This window comes from Lipotes vexillifer, unplaced genomic scaffold (assembly GCF_000442215.2).
Source record: "Lipotes vexillifer unplaced genomic scaffold, Lipotes_vexillifer_v1.1 scaffold18, whole genome shotgun sequence".
NCBI classification, from domain to species: domain Eukaryota; kingdom Metazoa; phylum Chordata; class Mammalia; order Artiodactyla; family Lipotidae; genus Lipotes; species Lipotes vexillifer.
In genome coordinates this window covers 898,690-917,841 of record NW_006782126.1, presented here as the reverse complement: position 1 = coordinate 917,841, position 19,152 = coordinate 898,690, and the positions used below count along the sequence as shown (strand labels likewise).

Sequence of the window (19,152 nt, the reverse complement as noted above, 5' to 3'; positions counted from 1 at the left end):
CCGGGTATTACAAAAAAAAAAAAAAAGAAAAAAAAAGGGGTCCTTGTTCTTGAAAACTGTGGAAAGCAATGATGTAAGGCAGAAAGGGGAGACAGGCATAATGTGGCCAGAAGAGCAAAAGAGTTGCTTCTACCCTGAGACAGTACAGCAGCCAAATGATGTAAAACTGCTACATTAGCATTTCAGCTAGCTTATAATCAACCTTAGCATAAGTTGATTGATTTAAGTAACCATCAGAGGAAATTAAACAAAAGAGGAGTATTTAAAAATACATGATTGCATGCTCTTGTGGAAAATGCCAATGGAGCATGTGAACCTGGCGTCCAAACTCTCTGCTCTGCCACCTACTGGCTTATTGAACCCGTGCAAGTCCTTTACCTGCTGGGCTTCAGTTTCCGTATGTTGGAAGAAAGAGTGATAATATCTGTCACATGAGGTTCCGTGGGTCAAATGAGAAAAGTGAAGTACATGACACACAGAAGATACAAAACAAATTCAAGGCCAATCTGACGACAAAGTTGAATCAGATCTAATTAGAGTGTTGATCAGGGAATGCTATTTAAAAAGAGACTGACCGGGGCTTCCCTGGTGGCGCAGTGGTTGGGAGTCCGCCTGCCGATGCGGGGGACAGGGGTTCGTGCCCTGGCCCGGAAGGATCCCGCATGCCGCGGAGCGGCTGGGCCCGTGAGCCATGGCCGCTGGGCCTGTGTGTCTGGAGCCTGTGCCCCGCAACGGGAGAGGCCACAGCAGTGAGAGGCCCGCGTACTGTAAAAAAAAAAAAAAGAGAGACTGACCAACTCTAGGGCTTTACTAGGATCTCACAGACAGAAAACATTTATACAAATGGCCCTTACCTTGAAGAAGATGACAATATTTATAATGTCTCTTAAGAAAAACAAAGTTAAATTCTTATTTCTCACTTTCCTCCCATGACAAGAAATATCTAAAGAACCACAGCTCATTAAAGTGACCCACATATGCACTTTTCAGTTGAAAAATCAGATCCTAAAGTGCTATGAAGTTAAATTTAAAAAGACATATGGGCTCTTTACTGTCATATGCAATGTTTTAAAAAACGATGATAAATTTATCAACATTGCAAGTACATTTTAAAAGCAGTTCAACACTGTTATATTGTAGCCCACAATATGCATTAAAATGTACAAGAATTTTGATGTATCAGTACTGAGAGTAAAATTAAGTATAGATGGCTCTCAAATACATTATTTCTCAACATTACTGTGAAGTCAGCTTTTAAATGGTATTATCCAAAACATAATAATTGTATTACCCAAAATCTACATGAGTTTAATCAACATTTGTACCAGACAACAAAATTTTAAGTCTTTAAGTTAATCACTCACAAATTGTTACTAGCAGACTGAGCACTTTTCCCCCCACCAAAAAACATACAGTATTTCGTAAGGTTGGTTGTTTCCCACAGGCCACAAAACTCTTAACATTTCCCCCTTAAATTCTCCTACCAGAATTTTTGCCAAATAATTCTTTTCTCATTATACCTGTATTTTTTTATAGTTGTGCTACATAAGCATACATCTATTTTTTGTAACTGTACTATTTTATCTGTCACCTATGATCAATATGCCTTTTACTAAATCAATCTTCAAAAGCTTTTCTTGGTTACAATATACAAATCCTACTGGTTGCAAAGTTAAAAAGCAATTATAAACTAAATTTACCAATGTGAGAAAGAAAGGTTTATGGGGAAATCAAGCGAAAAGTAGAACTGGAGGCAAAACAGAAAATATCCCAATATATACTCTTACTCTCTTAACATCATAGTTGTAGTCCAGTGCAATTCCCCATCATTTTTACCTCAGGCTAAATAAAATATTTTATACAAATATGAAGATCAAAAAATGAAATTCTAAACGTATCCCATTAGAGTATGTAAATTAGTGTGCTCTTTGCAAAACCAAGCATAGATTCTAATGCTACTCCACAAGCCCCACTCAAAAATTATATCTAAATATTAAACACAAATAATGGAACTGCTATGAACTCAAAATTAAGAAGAGGTGGTATATCAATGAAACTGTATACTGGAATACAACTTTCTATATACACAATAATGGACTTACCTAAATCTGAAGAAAAGAAGATTATTTGATGAGCATGTTAGTCCCAGTTCAAAATAGGGTAATACTAAATTTAAAATGTATTTTAAGGTTCCTGGCACCAATACAATCACATGACACTTGAGTTCTTTATGTTGTATTTGACAACTCAAACATAATTTTTCCATTTGAAGGGCAGGAGTGAACTAAAGACAGGACTTCGGTTAAGCTTTAGCTCAGAGTTGAGTTATTCTGAGCATATTAAATCTAAAGAAATAACAGCATTTGAAGAAGGAGGTCAGCGGTCACCTAGGATATATCAACAAGAGAATTCAAATAGTAAGTCAATTCATAAAAAGCTCTCTGCCTTTTCTTTCTTTCTTTTTTTTTTGCAGTACGCGGGCCTCTCACTGTCGTGGCCTCTCCCATTGCGGAGCACAGGCTCCGGACGCGCAGGCTCAGCGGCCATGGCTCACGGGCCCAGCCGCTCCACGGCATGCGGGATCCTCCCGGACCGGGGCACGAACCCGCGTCCCCTGCATCGGCAGGCGGACTGCCAACCACTGCGCCACCAGGGAAGCCCTCTCTGCCTTTTCTTTTAAAAACCATCAAACTCTCTGAAGTTGAGAATCCCACACTAAGGTTTCCCCATTTAGGGATCTCTTTTTACAGAACAAAAAGCCCTCACAACTTTTACTACAGCTTATCCATTGTTAGGATTAAAATATTAGTAATAATTCAAACATCTCCCAAAACATTGAGAATTTTTTAGTAATGCCACCATGCCTTTCAACCATTATAAAAGACCATGATGGGCTAAAAATAACCATATTAGACACTTCTTCAGGATAAAAGCAAACATATTAACATTAGCACTATTTGCTTTTTAATTAGCTTCTTTTTTAATTAGCAAGTTCTAAACTAACCAATTCTAGAACTGAAACAACATGCTCTTTCAATGGCAAAGAATGAAAACAGTTTCCTTAAATTTGAGAAGCTGATCTGGAAAGCAAGCATAATGAGATTACACTGTCATACAAATTCTTGACAAAGAACAGCCAACACAGTAGTTCTGAATTAAACAGTGCTATACTTAAAATTATACTGGGTCCCTTGTAAACCCTTAAGAAATATATCCATAGACAATAATAACTTTGCCATCACCTACTGTGTGATCTTGGCTAGGATGCTTAACCTCTCTGGGCCTCAATTCTTCATGTCTAAAGATGGGGACCATAATAGTACCTACTTCATGGGGCTGCTACAAGGAGTAAATGAGATAAATAATGTAAAGTTCTTAGAACTGTATCTAGCACATGATAAAAGCTTAATATATGTTAGCTATTCAGGTGGACACTTTCTAACAGATTTCAAAATTCTAAAAGACACTTGATCCTCCATACAAATTTCAGGAGCAGTAAATAAGAGTATTTGTAAAAACATGACCAGGGATGAGAGTAGAGCTAAAGCAGTGCCTGAAGCATAGCTAAAAAATATCTTTCAACTGAATTAAAGTATAATGAAGCTACAGTAAATATTAAGTATAACTTGTGGAAAATATGTTTGGTAATATAAGTTATATTACCAAAATTATATTACATTGTTCATTAAATAATGGAGTGATACATTACCTATGGTTTTAATGGAAAAAAGTGAATTCTGCTCAAACATACCTTTGCTAAATACAGGTGTGTGTGTGCATGCATGTGTGTATGTTACTGCTACCCAGAGGACTTAATTAGAGTCATAAAAAATGAGTTTATGTCCGCTTCAGACAAAACTTAAATATCAGTTTCTGGTACTTACTAAGATTAGCATTTCTTGCAGCTCAAATATTCATTTTTTTGTGATACTGAATGTGATTCTCAAATTTTTCATCTTATAAACTATAATGTTCTAAAATATCTATCCAGTGCCCACCTTCCAAATAATAACTTAATTTTCCCTTTAAAGGTCACATATTTCCATTCAGGAGAGAAGATGCTAACAGGTAGTTTGGGCAGGGAAAGAATTAATAAATGCTGTCAGTAGTCTATGAGCCCATTTGAATTTCCTGGCATATGTGTTTAATACATTGAGGATTTGAATGAACTGATATATCAACAAGTAAATGAGGTATGGATGGATGAAGAAATTTGGAAAATTAAGCACAGGCTTGTCTAAAAAGTTATTCGTTACTCTAAAACTGTACAGTTCGAGTTTCTGAGATATTTAAAGAAATCCCTTTAAATTCTCGAGAGTATGGGCTCCTCTTCTTTTTCTTTCTCTCTTCATTCAGCCCCTCTCCTGACCTATCCACTTAACTCTACACCTCCAACCATGGCTACCTTAAGAAACACTGTCTTTGGAAAATCTTACTCTGAAATTCTAACTCGATTACCAATAGGACACTGGAAGGTACATAGTCATTAGAACAGGAACCACAGTCTCTTCTGTGAAATGGCTTTGGAAGCAGTTGTTGATGCTGTGACTTCTCCAAGAATTCCGAATTATTTTAAGGTAAGACACAGACTGAAAATACCCCAATTCAAACCAACACTGCGCAAAAGGATCCACCCCTGAGTGCCCACAAGTGTGAGGCAAAATGCCCACACTCAATAAATATTGAAACCTGGTCTCCTAAAGCTCTTCATTCATTCATCCAGCAAATATTTACAAGGTCCATGCTTTATACTAGGCACTACCTGTACAGAGAGGAGTTTCAGTGGTAAATAACCAACAGTCCTTGAATTATATTCAGGAACAATTTAAAAGTGTGATAAGGGGACACCATTGATGATTTGAAAGACGGTTTCACGCCAGAATCCACGACTCCTGCATTACTTAAACTAAAAACACCAGGATGTATTTTAATTGTTAATATGAGTAAGTTACACAGCTACAGGGCATCAGTCTTGAAGGAAGGTTTCTTGGTGGTCTGGTTGCCAACCACAGAAACTGTGCTTCATACCCTCTAGGTAGGTAGTGATCGTGGAGTTGTTCTACGTATTATAATAAGCAGGGGGGCAAAGAGATTTAAATAAAAAGCATTACCCCATGACTACTCCAATTAATACATTAATTCTCTAATTTCTCCTTCCAACTTAGCAGACTGCACATGAAAAGCTGAACTTGTTAATAAGGTAGGAATGTTTGAACGGCCGAGACTCTGCTGGATGGCCAAGATCCTTGAAGTCCTTAGGTCAAAGAGCCAAGAAGCTCTCTCTCTTTTTTTTATTCTTTTTTTTTTTTTTTTGCGGTACGCGGGCCTCTCACTGTCGTGGCCTCTCCCGTTGCGGAGCACAGGCTCCGGACGCGCAGGCTCAGCGGCCATGGCTCACGGGCCCAGCCGCTCCGCGGCATGTGGGATCTTCCCGGACCGGGGCACAAACCCATGTCCCCTGCATCGGCAGGCAGACTCTCAACCACTGTGCCACCAGGGAAGCCCAAGAAGCTCTATATTTTTAACTTGGCAGGTTACTATGGAAAGACGGTGATGTCATTAAGCACCTGAAGCACAAAACTATGAATTCTTTATGTGGCAATTTATTGTGCAACAGAAAATAGAATATAAAGCCCTTGTTCGAACTTTCTAAATGACTGTTTTTCTTGACTGGCCTGAAGTTTCAGGGGTTTTCATCAACACCTGTTTTTTGCATGAATTTCTCCTTTCAAGCCCTCAGCAGGTATCTAACCACTAAACCACATTAGGTTATTTACACAAATAGATCATTTTTAGCTCTTGGGTTCTGTAATAGCACCTATGAATGTTCTTTTAAAACCTTTTCAAGAGGAATGAGGTGCAGCTAGGTGGTGGTGGAAGCTGTGGGCCTACAAGTGCCCTAACTAAATTTCTGGGCACCTTCCTCATTTCCGCTGTTAAAGACTGAAGGATGACTGGCACAGGAAAGTCAGTATCCTGCTAGGGTAAGGAGATGAACACATCAGCTTAGTCTGTGGAGTTTTCCCTCAATGGGCTCCCTCCCCAAAAGGTCTTTACTTCATAAATTTAACTCAATTAAACATTAGGGAATGAGACATTCATAACAGAGGAACTAGTTTCCTCCTCTGAAGAATGAAATGATTGATCCAGATATAACCTTTTAATGTTCCTTAGAGCTCTGAGTCTGAAAGAACAATAACATTCTGAATCAATAGTTTATGTACCTTAAGAGAAAATTTTAAATGTTAAAAAAACCCTCATGGGTAAACTAAAAAGACAAATGACAAACTGGGAAAAACATATGCAAACTATATTATAAAAAAGAGGTCTGTTTATAGGATACAGAACACTTCTAGGAGAAGTGGGCTAGAAATAAAGTCTTAACTATATGAAAAGATGCTCAACCACACGCTTAGTAAGAGGAATGAAAATTACAAGTAGACCAAGATTCCAATTTTCACTTCTAAAATGAGCAAAAATCTAAATGTTCAACAAAAATGAGCAAAAATCTGAAAATACAACAAAATCTAAACAACACATCCTGTTGGCAAGGCTGCAGGGACAGGTACTCTCACACAGTGCTGGTAGAAATGCAAAATGATTCAACACCTATGGAGGGGGATCTAATAATATGTAACAAAATCATATATGTATTTACCTTTTGACTCATGAATCCCAGTTCCAAGAATCTCTCCCAAAGATTCAGGCAAATATATATATGTGTATGTGCGTGTGTGTGTCTATACATATACACACACAAAGTAGAAGTAATTGCATTAGCAAAAAAGAGGAAATAACACAGATGCCCATCAATAGGGAAATGATTGAAAACACTACAGTACATTCATATAATAGAGTACTACACAGCTGTAGAAAGGAAGGTGGACCATCTTTCTGTAACGTTAGTCAATGATCTTCAAGATAAACTGCTACATAAAAAGAGGTTAAATAAAGTATATATATTAGGATGTGACTTATCAAAGAAATTGGAAGGGGATATGAATGAGTACTTATTTTTATTTATTTATTTTTTGTGGTACGCGGGCCTCTCACTGCTGTGGCCTCTCCCGCTGCGGAGCACAGGCTCCAGACACGCAGGCTCAGCGGCCACGGCTCATGGGCCCAGCCGCTCCGCAGCATGTGGGATCTTCCCGGACCGGGGCACGAACCCATGTCCCCTGCATCAGCAGGCGGACTCTCAACCACTGTGCCACCAGGGAAGCTTGAGTACTTATTTTTAAAAACAACTGAAAGATAAACCAAAAACTTTTTTTTAAAAAAAAGCTTACTTACAGAAGGAAGGTGAAACACAGGGTGGGTAATAGGTCAGTAATGGAGACCAGATTTCTCTGAATATTCCTTGTTTTGTAAATTTGGCTTAGGAAATATGTAATGCATGTTGGAGCTGGCTTGTACTGGCTCTTGGTAAAGGTTCAGGTGTTTTGTGAGCTGGTTGTCTTTACCCTTGTAGCTCGCAATTGGCCATGGTGGGAGTATCTACACCAATTGGCCATGGTGGGAGCATCTACAGACCTCCCTAATCCCCAAGAAACATGTATCAGCACACTGCAGGAACTTTAGGAAATTATCAAACAAAATTAAATTTAAAAAGAGCATTCCTAAAAATTGAAAGCAAAACAAAACAAACCCAACAGTGAATTGACTGGGTACCATTACTACATTGAAATGAGCCATTTCAAGGGACCGTAAGGCACAGTGATTTGACTATACAGCTACCGTGGAAATACCAAAAGAATTAAAAAATAATCCTAAACCTTTTTCAATACTGTGGTGTGAATGTTGGTATTGTCATTCTAAGAAGTCAGAGTGTTAAGAAATAAAAAGCAAATAAATAACTACATTACTGTCATGAGAATGAGATTTTAAGTGTAGTACCAAGGAGCTAGAGATACAGGTTGCAGGTCACTAAGAAAACACCCTGTGGTCCTCAATCTGAATTAGATGTATTAGTATGAAGTTATGATGTCTTGTATTTAATTAACATTACATGAATGAATCCCCTACCTCTCTCCACTGAAAAAGCCCAGAAACAATCATCAAACCAGGAACAATGCACACGCTTAGGACCCAGGCACCCAGATTGTGGTCTCCAACTTCTATTTCCCACAAAAGGAACCAAGACTCCCCAATTACAGTTCTGGGTCAGGGCAAGTACAAAATATCGGAAGGAAAGAAGCTATAAAAGACTCCTCGATCATACCAAAAGGATTCAGAAGCCAAGATCAAGAGGCTCCTGCTGACCAAAGATGGAGGAAAAATCTGAGCAATAATAAGAATAACAACTGCCATGGACTGAAAAACATAAAATACATTTAAATCCATGAGTTTAGAATGATTCTCAAACATCTCACTGTGCCACCTCTGGAGAATGCTAGGAAATATGCTTATTGTTTTATACGCTGGTAAAGGCATCTATCCTGCTCTTTCTATACAAACTGTACTTCAGGGTAACCAAATAGTTGGAGTATTTTTCTTTACAGAAGTATTCTAGCTAATAAGCAAAGGAGCAATGGTAGAATTAGGTTACCCAGGTAATGATCATTCCTAGTCATATCACAAAGAGAAACAACCAGCAATAAAAGGTCTCCTGATTGAAATACACCACACCACTGTCTATAAAGTATTCTTGGCCAAAAAGTATTTGTGTGTGTGTGTCTCAAGCCTGAATCAGATTAAACCTCTAGATCTAACTACCAATTTACAGGAAAAACAGGATACAGAGAAGCATGTTAAGTGACAACAAAATTCACATTGTAGGAAACTGTACAGGAAAGATGACCTAGTTTCTCAACAAATAAGCTGTAAAGGGAGAAAAGAGACATGGATAAGAAACCTACATTAACAGGGACATATCAATTAGGGGAAATTCATGAATTTAAGTTGAACAAACAATAAACAATCAGTAAAAAAGTATGAATATGTATGTATGCTACACATGTGCTTGTGTATCTCTACATATGTTTGTGAGTATACATATGTATATATGTGTGTGTATATACGTGTGTGTATATACACTTACGTGTGTGTGTGTACACATGTAACTGGGGAAATCTGAAGTGAACTAAAGCATCTGATAAAATTAAGAAATAACTAATTTTTTATGTCTGATGTAGATACTATTTTAAAGAAAAAGAACTTGTCTTCTGGAGAAATATACTGAAATCTCACAGGTGAATTGGTACAATATATGGGATTTAAAAATATGGGGGGTGATGAATGGAAGAAGGAATGAGTGACAGTGACGAGATTAGTGTCAGTTGGGTAGTGGGCACAAGGGCATTCACTGTAACCATTCTCTCTACTTCTACGGATAAGACTAAATTTTTCTATAGTAAAGTTAAAAACCATATGAACAAAAACAACACAAATTATGTATCTAATATTAACAACCTGGTAATAGAACACTGATAGCAGACTAAGGCATTCCAACTTAGAAGTCCCTCATGATCACCTGAGAAGCTTTTTCTAAATATCGTCTCTGAACCACCATGATCTTAATGAACCCCAAAGACAGAATGTGTCATGTACCCCAGGACTGTGGAAAGAAGGTTGAGAACCACTGTTTAAACACTGTAAGGGGGGGGGGCGGCTGTACATCATTCGTCCAGTTTTTTATCTCCATGCCTGACATGTAGAAGGTACTCAAGAAATATCTGGTGAATTAATGATACCCTGGGAAGTGAAAATGAACATGTGAGCTTAATAGCAGCTAAATGCTAGATGTGCAAAAAACACTGATATTTGATATTAAAAAATCACTTAGGTTACTGAGCTTAAAGAGCATGACTTTCTGTTTTTTAAGTAGAACAGGTTTTCATCATAAAGCCACAGACTAGTCACTTCCAACAGCTACAAGTAAACTCTTAGAATAAAAATAGTTTTAAATACACAATTGGGTGGGGTGAGGCTAGCAAATATTCTGATTCTACAATCTGTTTTGGACAAGACAGTGTTTCTTATGTGACTAACAAAGCAAACAGTAGTCAGATTCCTTGTGCTGGAATAAGTACACTATTTGCAAAAAGGGTTGAGCATCCAAGGCTTATTCAACAAAGACACCACATTTTCCAATGTTAAATGGGAATATAGAATGACAAATACCCACATATATTTACATACCCCCAAAAGAAGGCATATGACCACTTGGTATGGATTTTGTCTAGTAATTACTAAATGGAGCCAAGCCCACTGTCTCACCACAGGAAACAGCAAAATACCTCGAGCACAAGAATAATCTAATTTTAAAGCTGGGAGGAGTTTAGAAACCTAATACAACCTTTTCATTGTGTTGAGAAAAAACAGACACCTAGAGAGGTTAAGGTGAAATGTTCTGGAAATAGAGTAACCACAGAGGAACACTTGGTCTACACAGGTGCACAGAATGAAGGGCCAAGAATTAATCTTTGAACTTTCACATGAATGATGTCTAACAGGGTATCAGTCTCAATTACAAATAAGTGTATGCGTGTGTCACCCTATATACACGCAAAAATACTAGAATATGCACTTCTAATAAATACTTTTAAAACAAATTCTACAAGCCTAGTATTCAAGGGCATCCATAATGTTACCTCACCTACTTTTTCAAAATCTTTTCCAAATGAACCATAGTAGATGGAAGGCAGCCACTTCTCTCACTTATCTTTGTGGTCTCTTACAGATGTAGTAGAGTAATAGTATAATTACAAAAACTATTGCATAGATCATTGTCAATGATGAAAGAATGATCAGAATGGATAAACAACAAGTTCCTACTGTACAGCACAGGGAACCATATTCATTATCTTGTGATAAACCATAATGGAAAAGAATATTAAAAAAGAATGTATATATGTGTATAACTGAATCACTTTGCTGTACAGCAGAAATTAACACAACACTGGAAATCAACTATACTTCAATAAAAAAAGAATGATTAGAAAATATAATCTTTCCAATTCTGTAAATCTGAACTGATATAAAAGCCCTATTTCATATATATCTGTGAATATTATACAGAGACATAAAGGACATTGTAAATTTTTAAATATGGCAACCAATAAAAGGTTTAAAAGTGAGAGAAGAAAGGAAGGCAGTGAGATGAGTTATCCACTTACATTTCTACAAGGTGCTATACAAGGCTTAGTTCAAAATATATACAGAAAATTATATGCAGGGGAGGAGGAAGGGAAGAAAAAGAACAAACCCTTATTTCACCTACTGGTCAAACATTCAATTATTTCAATTACTGATCAATCCTGAATCCATACCACTTTAATTCTGCAGAGATTTTTTTAAAAAGACGTATCTATACCTATTATGGAATTTTCCTTCTCACCTACTTTATGTGTACAGTTGATGTGATTTAGCTCCAACATGATGAAACTTAGTAAGAATCAGAATTTGGCCTCTTAACTTCCTGTTATTAGACTCCTTAGGATCCTGAAAACTGATTTAAAGAGTTTCCTAACATTGTTAAAGAGAATACTAACCACTGAAAATTACAATGATAACATTTATTTTCGTCTTTGCGGGAAAAAACGTTTCTAATTGTGCTGATTCAAGATCCCTGAACGAAATTGCAAGGTAAACCAATAATACTTTTAAAAAGCCAAAAGCAAAGTCTGAAGATTATTTTTCTTATGAAATGAATACAGCAACCTTATTTAAATGGACACGATATGACATTATCAAGTTAAGGGTTTTTGTAATCTCCACTGCAACTCTAAAGTAAAACCCAAAATTAAGCAATAAAATCTGAAGCCATTTACTGAACACAGCATAGTGTTGTAAACAATGAATTTAAATCCTTCAGGGTGCAATACAGAAGCTTCCCACTAGCTAGCTATTTTACACATGGTAGTGTATATATGTCAATGCTACTCTCTCAATTAATCCCACCCTCCCCTTCCCCCCCAACCCCGTGTCTACAAGTCCACTCAGCTTGGTGCTCTGTGATGACCTAGAGGGGTGGGATGGGGGTCGGGGTGGGGGGGAAGGGAGGCTCAAGAGGGAGGGGATATATGTGTACATATAGCTGATTCACTTTGCTCTACAGCAGAAACTAACACAACATTGTAAAGCAATTATACTCCAATAAAAAAAAAGTCACACACTCAGAATAATAAATAAATTCTTCAGGGTAATTATTGCTAACTCTACTATCAAATTCATGGATATCTTGCCTCTGTCTAAAATATTTTAAATAGTATGCAAACACTGAAACATTTATATGCTAACATTTAATATCTCTCTTATTAATGGCTGAGGACTTATATTAAAATTCTGAAATACAGGACCGCATATCTACATTTTCACCATTGTGTTTCTCTCAAGCCTAAAAATAAGAATTGGAGTAAACTATTTTCATAAAAACTTAGAAACATTCACGGAGACATTAATGGCTTCGTGTAATAACCGAAGTAAATTTAGATGATGGCTTAAATCCACACTCCCCTCCAAAAGACTTCTTCCACTACTTTTATATACTACCAAGTATTTTCAACCAACTAACACAAGAATGTGCTTTCTAAAAATATAAAGGGGATAGGATCATCCCCTTGTGAACTAACCTAAACATCTGAGTAATAACTTCTAAAATAAAATCACAGAAAAAGATGGTACATGGTTAAAAACTATTAATATATATTTAAGACCGTTTATTTTTCAATAAGAAAACAAGGAAAAAGAGAACCCAACCTGATCTTGTATGCCTGCCCAATAGAACTTTCCACCATAATTTGTGCTTTTCACCTCTGGGGCAGGGGGAGGAGCTTAAACTCTGGGTAACCTCATGTAGTAAGGGAAAAGCAGCATAAATACTGCAGGACAGCTCACCTGGGCACAGAGGAAGGCACAGAGAGCTGGTAAGAAACCAACTCCAGGAACTTCCAGCATCCAGGTAAGTCTATGACTGGTGGACTTCCATGTTAGCTTATTTGGAAACAAGCTTCAATTAATTATTTGTTTTCTGTGATTAAAAAAAATGGCTTTCCACTAAAGTGCACTCAGAAAGTTTAATTTGAATCAGTCTATAAAAAATAGTCCTAATTAAACTATATTTGTAAAAACATGTCCTAATCTGAATTTCAGTGTATTTGAGACTACTGGTAACTTCAGTCTATATCAAAGATCTTGAATTACTTAATACAGACATCCAATTACAGTTTCTGTGTTTCTTTTATTTAAATAACTTTATTTTCACTTGATTACCTGAATGTGGTTTCCAAAAACAACTAAGACATATACTTGTATAATTAACAAAATTATAACTCTCATTAATTTATGGAATATATTCAGAATATATAGGGTAAGGTTAAAAAAAGTAGATAACTATTTAAAGAATTCATCTGTGAAACATAAGAAAAACGAAACAGGTCAATAATGAAGCTATATGAAATTATTGTTTTTCAGAATCCATCTGAGAACATGCTGCCACAAATAGCCCTTTTGCTGCTAATATCCTTGAACTTGGCCCATGGAGTATTTTATACTGAGCGATACCAAACACCTAGAGGCATAAAAGGCCCACCATCCAACACCAAGACACAGTTCTTCATCCCTTATGCCATAAAGAGTAAAGGTAAACCGAACTATATGTTTTGCTCTATTAACTAGTGGGTTTTTGTTTTCTACAATCTTAATGATCTCTTTAACAAAATGTTTTAAATTTTATTTGGTGTTAAATTTATCTTCAAACTCCTCAATTAGCCCAGAAGGACTTATGGGAAAAGTAGGTCTATTCAAGAACATTCATATCCTTCACACAAGTATAGCAGAAAGATATACCTGAAGAATATTAGGAAATTTTAGGTATAGAAATTTTTTCCCTCAGTGATGCTTTTGCACAAATAACTACCCATAATCTAGATATATTAATCCAATCAAGTTAATGTTTAAGATGTTTTAACTAAAAATAATTGCCAATTATATACAAAAAGAGTAGCAGGTTTATACATCTACATGCTTACACATATTTACTTTTAAAATTCATTTTGCTAGCTTACAAATACATACGAAATTGAGTCTTAATTATCAAATAAAATGAGATGCTCTCCAAAGAAATTTAATAGGCAAACGAAGTAGCAATTCTCATAATTTTTAAATGCATTTTTGTTAAGTTTAGTAGTTAAGTGCACAGACCTAACTGCTTCAAGCTATCTATGCAACCTTGAGTAAGTTATTTATCCTCTCTGTGCTTTAGTTCCCTCATTTGTAAAACAAGGAGCACCTCTTTCAAGGGCTGTTCTGAAACTTAAATGAGTTAATATGTAAAGTGCTCAAGCGTTAGCTATTACTTCCAACTACTTTCACTTCTCATACTACTACCATTACTTCTATTTCTACTGCTCTCTTCCTCCTCCTCTTACTACTACTACAGTACTGGTGGTGTGGCCTTAGACAAGTTTTAACTTTATTCTTGAATCTATCCTTCACCTGCTCAGCTTTCTTGGCTACTATGAAGAGTACTGATATAATGTATGTCAAGTACTAACAGATCCTTAGAGAAGGGCAACTATTAGGTTTCATATTCACTAATTCCATTTAATAGCTATCTGGCACAAACTGCCCGTTATACTACAGAATTACACTGAGTAATATGAAGTGATTGTAGGATTCAAATTTCTTTTCCATAGCATTTTTTCATTATGCTTACGTATTTTATACTGTAACTAGCAAATTCAATGTATAGGATTGTCTTTTTAAAAAAGAAAGATGAAATTTTAAATGTTTCTTGAAAGGTAGCTTAATGATCAAAAACAAATGCACAAGTACTCAACAGATTCTCTTGAATGTCTCAAAATACAAATAAAACATAAGAAAGAAAAAAGTTAGGAAAAAAGAATAAAAAATAAGAAAACATGATACTGTACTCGAAGCAACAAATGAAATTTGAAATGCTATGACAAACATACACTCTATGATCACAAATTCAGACTCTTTGTAGCTTACAAGACCATAAGGAACAGTTGTGAATTAAAATAAAATGCACCACCACTTTTAGAAGGTTAAAATATTTTCTATCTTTTCACCATAATGTACAGCATCATTTTGTTTTTTTGTAGAAAAAATGAAAATATATATCTTGTTAACAAATGAAAAGTTTAGAAGCTGTATTTTAACTATTAAATCCACTTTAGTCTACTTGACAATACAAGGTGGAAACTCAAAAACATTATTATCCACTGGCAGTCAAACGAAGACAAAAGCCCACAATTTACACAAGCAAAACACTGAGTTGATAACAGATGTACAAAGAACTCCTGTGCAATTCCTAGGCACATCTGTTCAAACAGGTTAAAAGAGAACTCAGTCCAAAACACACTAAATTATGCTGCAGAGGGTTCCACAACTGGTGGGCACACAAGTGCTACATTCTGACACAATCAACCACTTTGTGGGCATTTAAGAAACTTCTCTACTGGGTAATCGTTATTCTTTGAGGATGGTGCCACCCTATCAAGCTACAAACAAGGGCTTGTGTCCCTCAAGGATACAACAAAAATTACATTCTTTCATGTACTGGAGAGGTGGAGAACCTATTAGGGTAACATTCTAAGTGACAGAGATCACTGTCTTGGGAGTTCCAGTCTCAGATGGTGCTCAATGCAGTCATTCTCAGTAAGACTTGCTTGCTTTTCCCCTCTACTTTAACAGTTGAACAGATTTCCAACCAGACCAAGACAATTATTTTTAGTACAGACATGATCTTTATAAGATTCTGAAGCAAACCCCAATTTAATATGGTTTGCATTTTTTAAAATGTCCTATTTTATTCCAAATCATTAAAAGAAATCCTTTACTTATTCATTTATCCTATTTGCAAGGTATCAATGCTCATTTATACATACAGACGTATCATATATGTACACTAAAGTCAACCAACAATACATGTGTAAATACATGGAAATCTCTTCCATAAATTAATTTTTTCATAGTCTTTTTCCTGATGTCATTTTCTTAAAATCTATGAGTAAATAAAACTCCACACATTTGTTTGCAAAATGAAATATAACTTCTAGTTAGTACAAAATATAAAGATACCCAAATGAATTTCCTATTTCAGTATATCTGTTTTAATGATTCTGCTCTGTATTTTGTTTCATTTGTTATCAAATGTCTTTCAAATATCAGGAACACCTCTACCCAAGAGTATAATATTCTCAACTACTGTTGGCTGACTACTTCTTACATGCCAGTTAATTAATATGAAAGATTTTAAATGTGCCAACAACTAATAGTTAAAAGAAACTATACCCATGAAAATACATTTTCAAAGGCAATTTACAATTCAATTCATTTAATATTAATTCCATTTTCGTCTTCATTTTGATATTTAAAGCCATTAAAGATTTACTTAAATGAAGTTTAAGCATATTAATACTTTCTGTACAAAAGAGATGTAGCTCAAAAGTCACAGCTGTAAGTCATTTTCAGGGTTTTGACCAAACTATCTGAGTTCGGTGACATCTACTAAAACTATCATTACTATGAACTATTTTCTGACAGCGTAATCTAAATAGTATACCAGGCATTCTACCTATATTTCTGAAAATTTATTAAACAGAAAATTAATTTTAATATAAATCCTGCAAGTAGATATTTAGAAACATAAGCAATTTCATTACCATCTTTGCTAGCTATCAAAGAACTTCTCTGAGGAAAAAAAAGACTATTTTATCTAAAGGCTTATGATAATGCTGCCTAAAGATTCTTTGACATAGGAATGCTTCTGTAATGGTATATCCTAATGCCAGCAATGTCTGTTACATCCCACCTGATGAAAACTAAAACCCTGGACACCTCTTAAAGCACTTATCAGATGGACACCTGTTTTATCCTCTTTGTGATTAAAGCTCTTATAGGAGGTGTTTTGCGCTTTTCCTATACTTGTCGCTCAATAGCATGCTTCACATCACAGGCACTGAATAAGTAATTTTTTAGTTTAAATTTATTATATCAGTATAAGTACTTAGCTCAAATGAACCCACAGATCTATGAAATCAACAATATTTGCATTAATCAAAGAACACTTTATATAAGCACTTTAACACTATGTATCTTGCCCATTAATTCTCTAATTCCTTGTTTCAATGTTAAGTCAATAACAGAGAATGTACGAGCTCACAATAAGTACTGAGGTAAAAAAAAAAGTCATTCTAAATCTAAACTTTCAGCAGGGTCATGGCAGACGTAAATTAAAACAGACTGCATTTCTCCCCTATCTTATAGGATAGCTTTTTTGAGGGAAAGTTGTTATAGCTCTTAAACTTGTTCCCATTTATTCTGTACTTGCCTTTTTCTTCTTTATCTGTCAAATGCCTTTTTTCCCCCCTTCCTTTCTAGGTAGATGATTTTCCTAAAATAAATGTGATAAATTTCCCTCCAATGCACTCTTATTCTAAATGAATTCTTCAATCCCAGCTTATTTTCATGGATCATTAGGATGCAATGAAAGTACTATGGTAGCCATGATCTTGTGAAATCATCTTCTCTAGCAGTGTTTTTTAAAATAATATAAAATGTACTGTCAAACCATTTAAGACCAGTCTGCCAAAATGGTCTGACTGACACTGCAATGTCCTGTCCTCATTTATATTTTGAGAAGCAATGATTCCTTAGCATTACTAACCACCCCCCACCCGGACCCGGTATGTGTACTGGGCATGTTTTGTAGGTATATCAGTAAGAGGAGAGGAAGGTATTCCTGGTCCACCAGGCCCTGCTGGACCTCGAGGGCACCCAGGTCCATCTGGACCACCAGGAAAACCAGGCTATGGAAGTCCTGGACCCCAAGGAGAGCCAGGGTTGCCAGGACCGCCGGGACCATCAGCCACTGGGAAGCCAGGTTTGCCAGGACTCCCAGGAAAACCAGGGGAGAGAGGACCATATGGACCAAAGGGAGATATTGGACCAGCTGGTTTACCAGGACTACGGGGCCCGCCAGGGCCACCTGGAATCCCCGGCCCAGCTGGAATTTCTGTTTCAGGAAAACCTGGGCCACAGGGACCTCCAGGAGCCCCGGGACCCAGGGGCTTTCCTGGAGAAAAGGGTGCACCAGGAGTCCCTGGTATGAATGGACAGAAAGGGGAAACGGGATATGGTGCTCCTGGCCGCCCTGGTGACAGGGGCCTCCCAGGTCCTCAGGGTCCCATGGGACCACCTGGCCCCCCTGGAGTGGGGAAAAGCGGTGAAAATGGGTTTCCAGGCCAGCCAGGTATCAAAGGTGATCGGGGCTTTCCAGGTGAAAGGGGGCCAACTGGCCCACCAGGCCCCCAAGGTCCTCCTGGGGAACAAGGACCAGAAGGTACTGGAAAGCCAGGAGCCCCTGGAGCCCCAGGCCAGCCAGGGGTTCCAGGGACAAAAGGTCACCCTGGGGCTCCAGGAATAGCTGGGCCCCCAGGGGCTCCTGGCTTTGGGAAACCAGGCTTGCCAGGCCTGAAAGGACATAGAGGACCTGTAGGCCTTCCAGGGGGTCCGGGTGCCAAAGGGGAACAAGGCCCAGCAGGTCACCCCGGGGAACCAGGTCTGACTGGACCCCCTGGGAATATGGGACCCCAAGGACCAAAAGGCATTCCAGGCAACCACGGGATCCCAGGCCCTAAAGGTGAGATGGGGCCAGTCGGGCCTGCAGGATACCCTGGGGCTAAGGGAGAAAGGGGCTCCTCTGGGTTAGATGGAAAACCAGGGTACCCAGGAGAACCGGGTTTCAGTGGTCCCAAGGGTAACCCAGGGTTGCCGGGCCCAAAAGGTGACCCTGGAATTAGAGGACGTCCTGGCCTCCCAGGCCCTGAGGGCCCAGCAGGAGCTAAGGGAGTGCCTGGGCACAATGGTAAGGCTGGGCCAAGAGGTGCCCCTGGAACGCCAGGTACTAGAGGTCCCATCGGGCCACCAGGCATTCCAGGATTCCCTGGATCCAAAGGGGATCCAGGAACCCCGGGTCCTCCTGGTCCAGCTGGCATAGCAACTAAAGGTCTCAATGGACCTACTGGGCCACCAGGTCCAAGAGGGCACGCTGGAGAGCCTGGCCTCCCAGGGCGCCCGGGGCCCCCAGGCCCCCCAGGCCCCCCAGGCCAAGCAGTCCTGCCAGAGGGCTTTGTGAAGGCAGGCCAGAGGCCTTTTGTTAGTGCCAACCAGGGAGTAACAGGAATG

The 19,152-nt window shown here is 37.9% G+C and overlaps 2 protein-coding genes across 2 annotated transcripts in view; one reads left to right on the top strand and one right to left on the bottom strand.

The window, feature by feature from the left end:
- The window catches only part of NT5DC1 (5'-nucleotidase domain containing 1), a 119,422-nt gene that overhangs the window by 80,056 nt on the left and 20,214 nt on the right, over nucleotides 1-19,152 (bottom strand). The gene's annotated exons all lie outside the window — the stretch shown is intronic.
- COL10A1 (collagen type X alpha 1 chain) overlaps nucleotides 13,429-19,152 on the top strand; it is a 6,176-nt gene continuing 452 nt past the window's right edge. Inside the window, exons 1-2 of the mRNA XM_007454988.1 lie at nucleotides 13,429-13,582; nucleotides 17,678-19,145. Of these exons, the coding sequence (XP_007455050.1) occupies nucleotides 13,429-13,582; nucleotides 17,678-19,145 (1,622 nt within the window). The remainder of the gene's footprint in view (nucleotides 13,583-17,677; nucleotides 19,146-19,152) is intronic.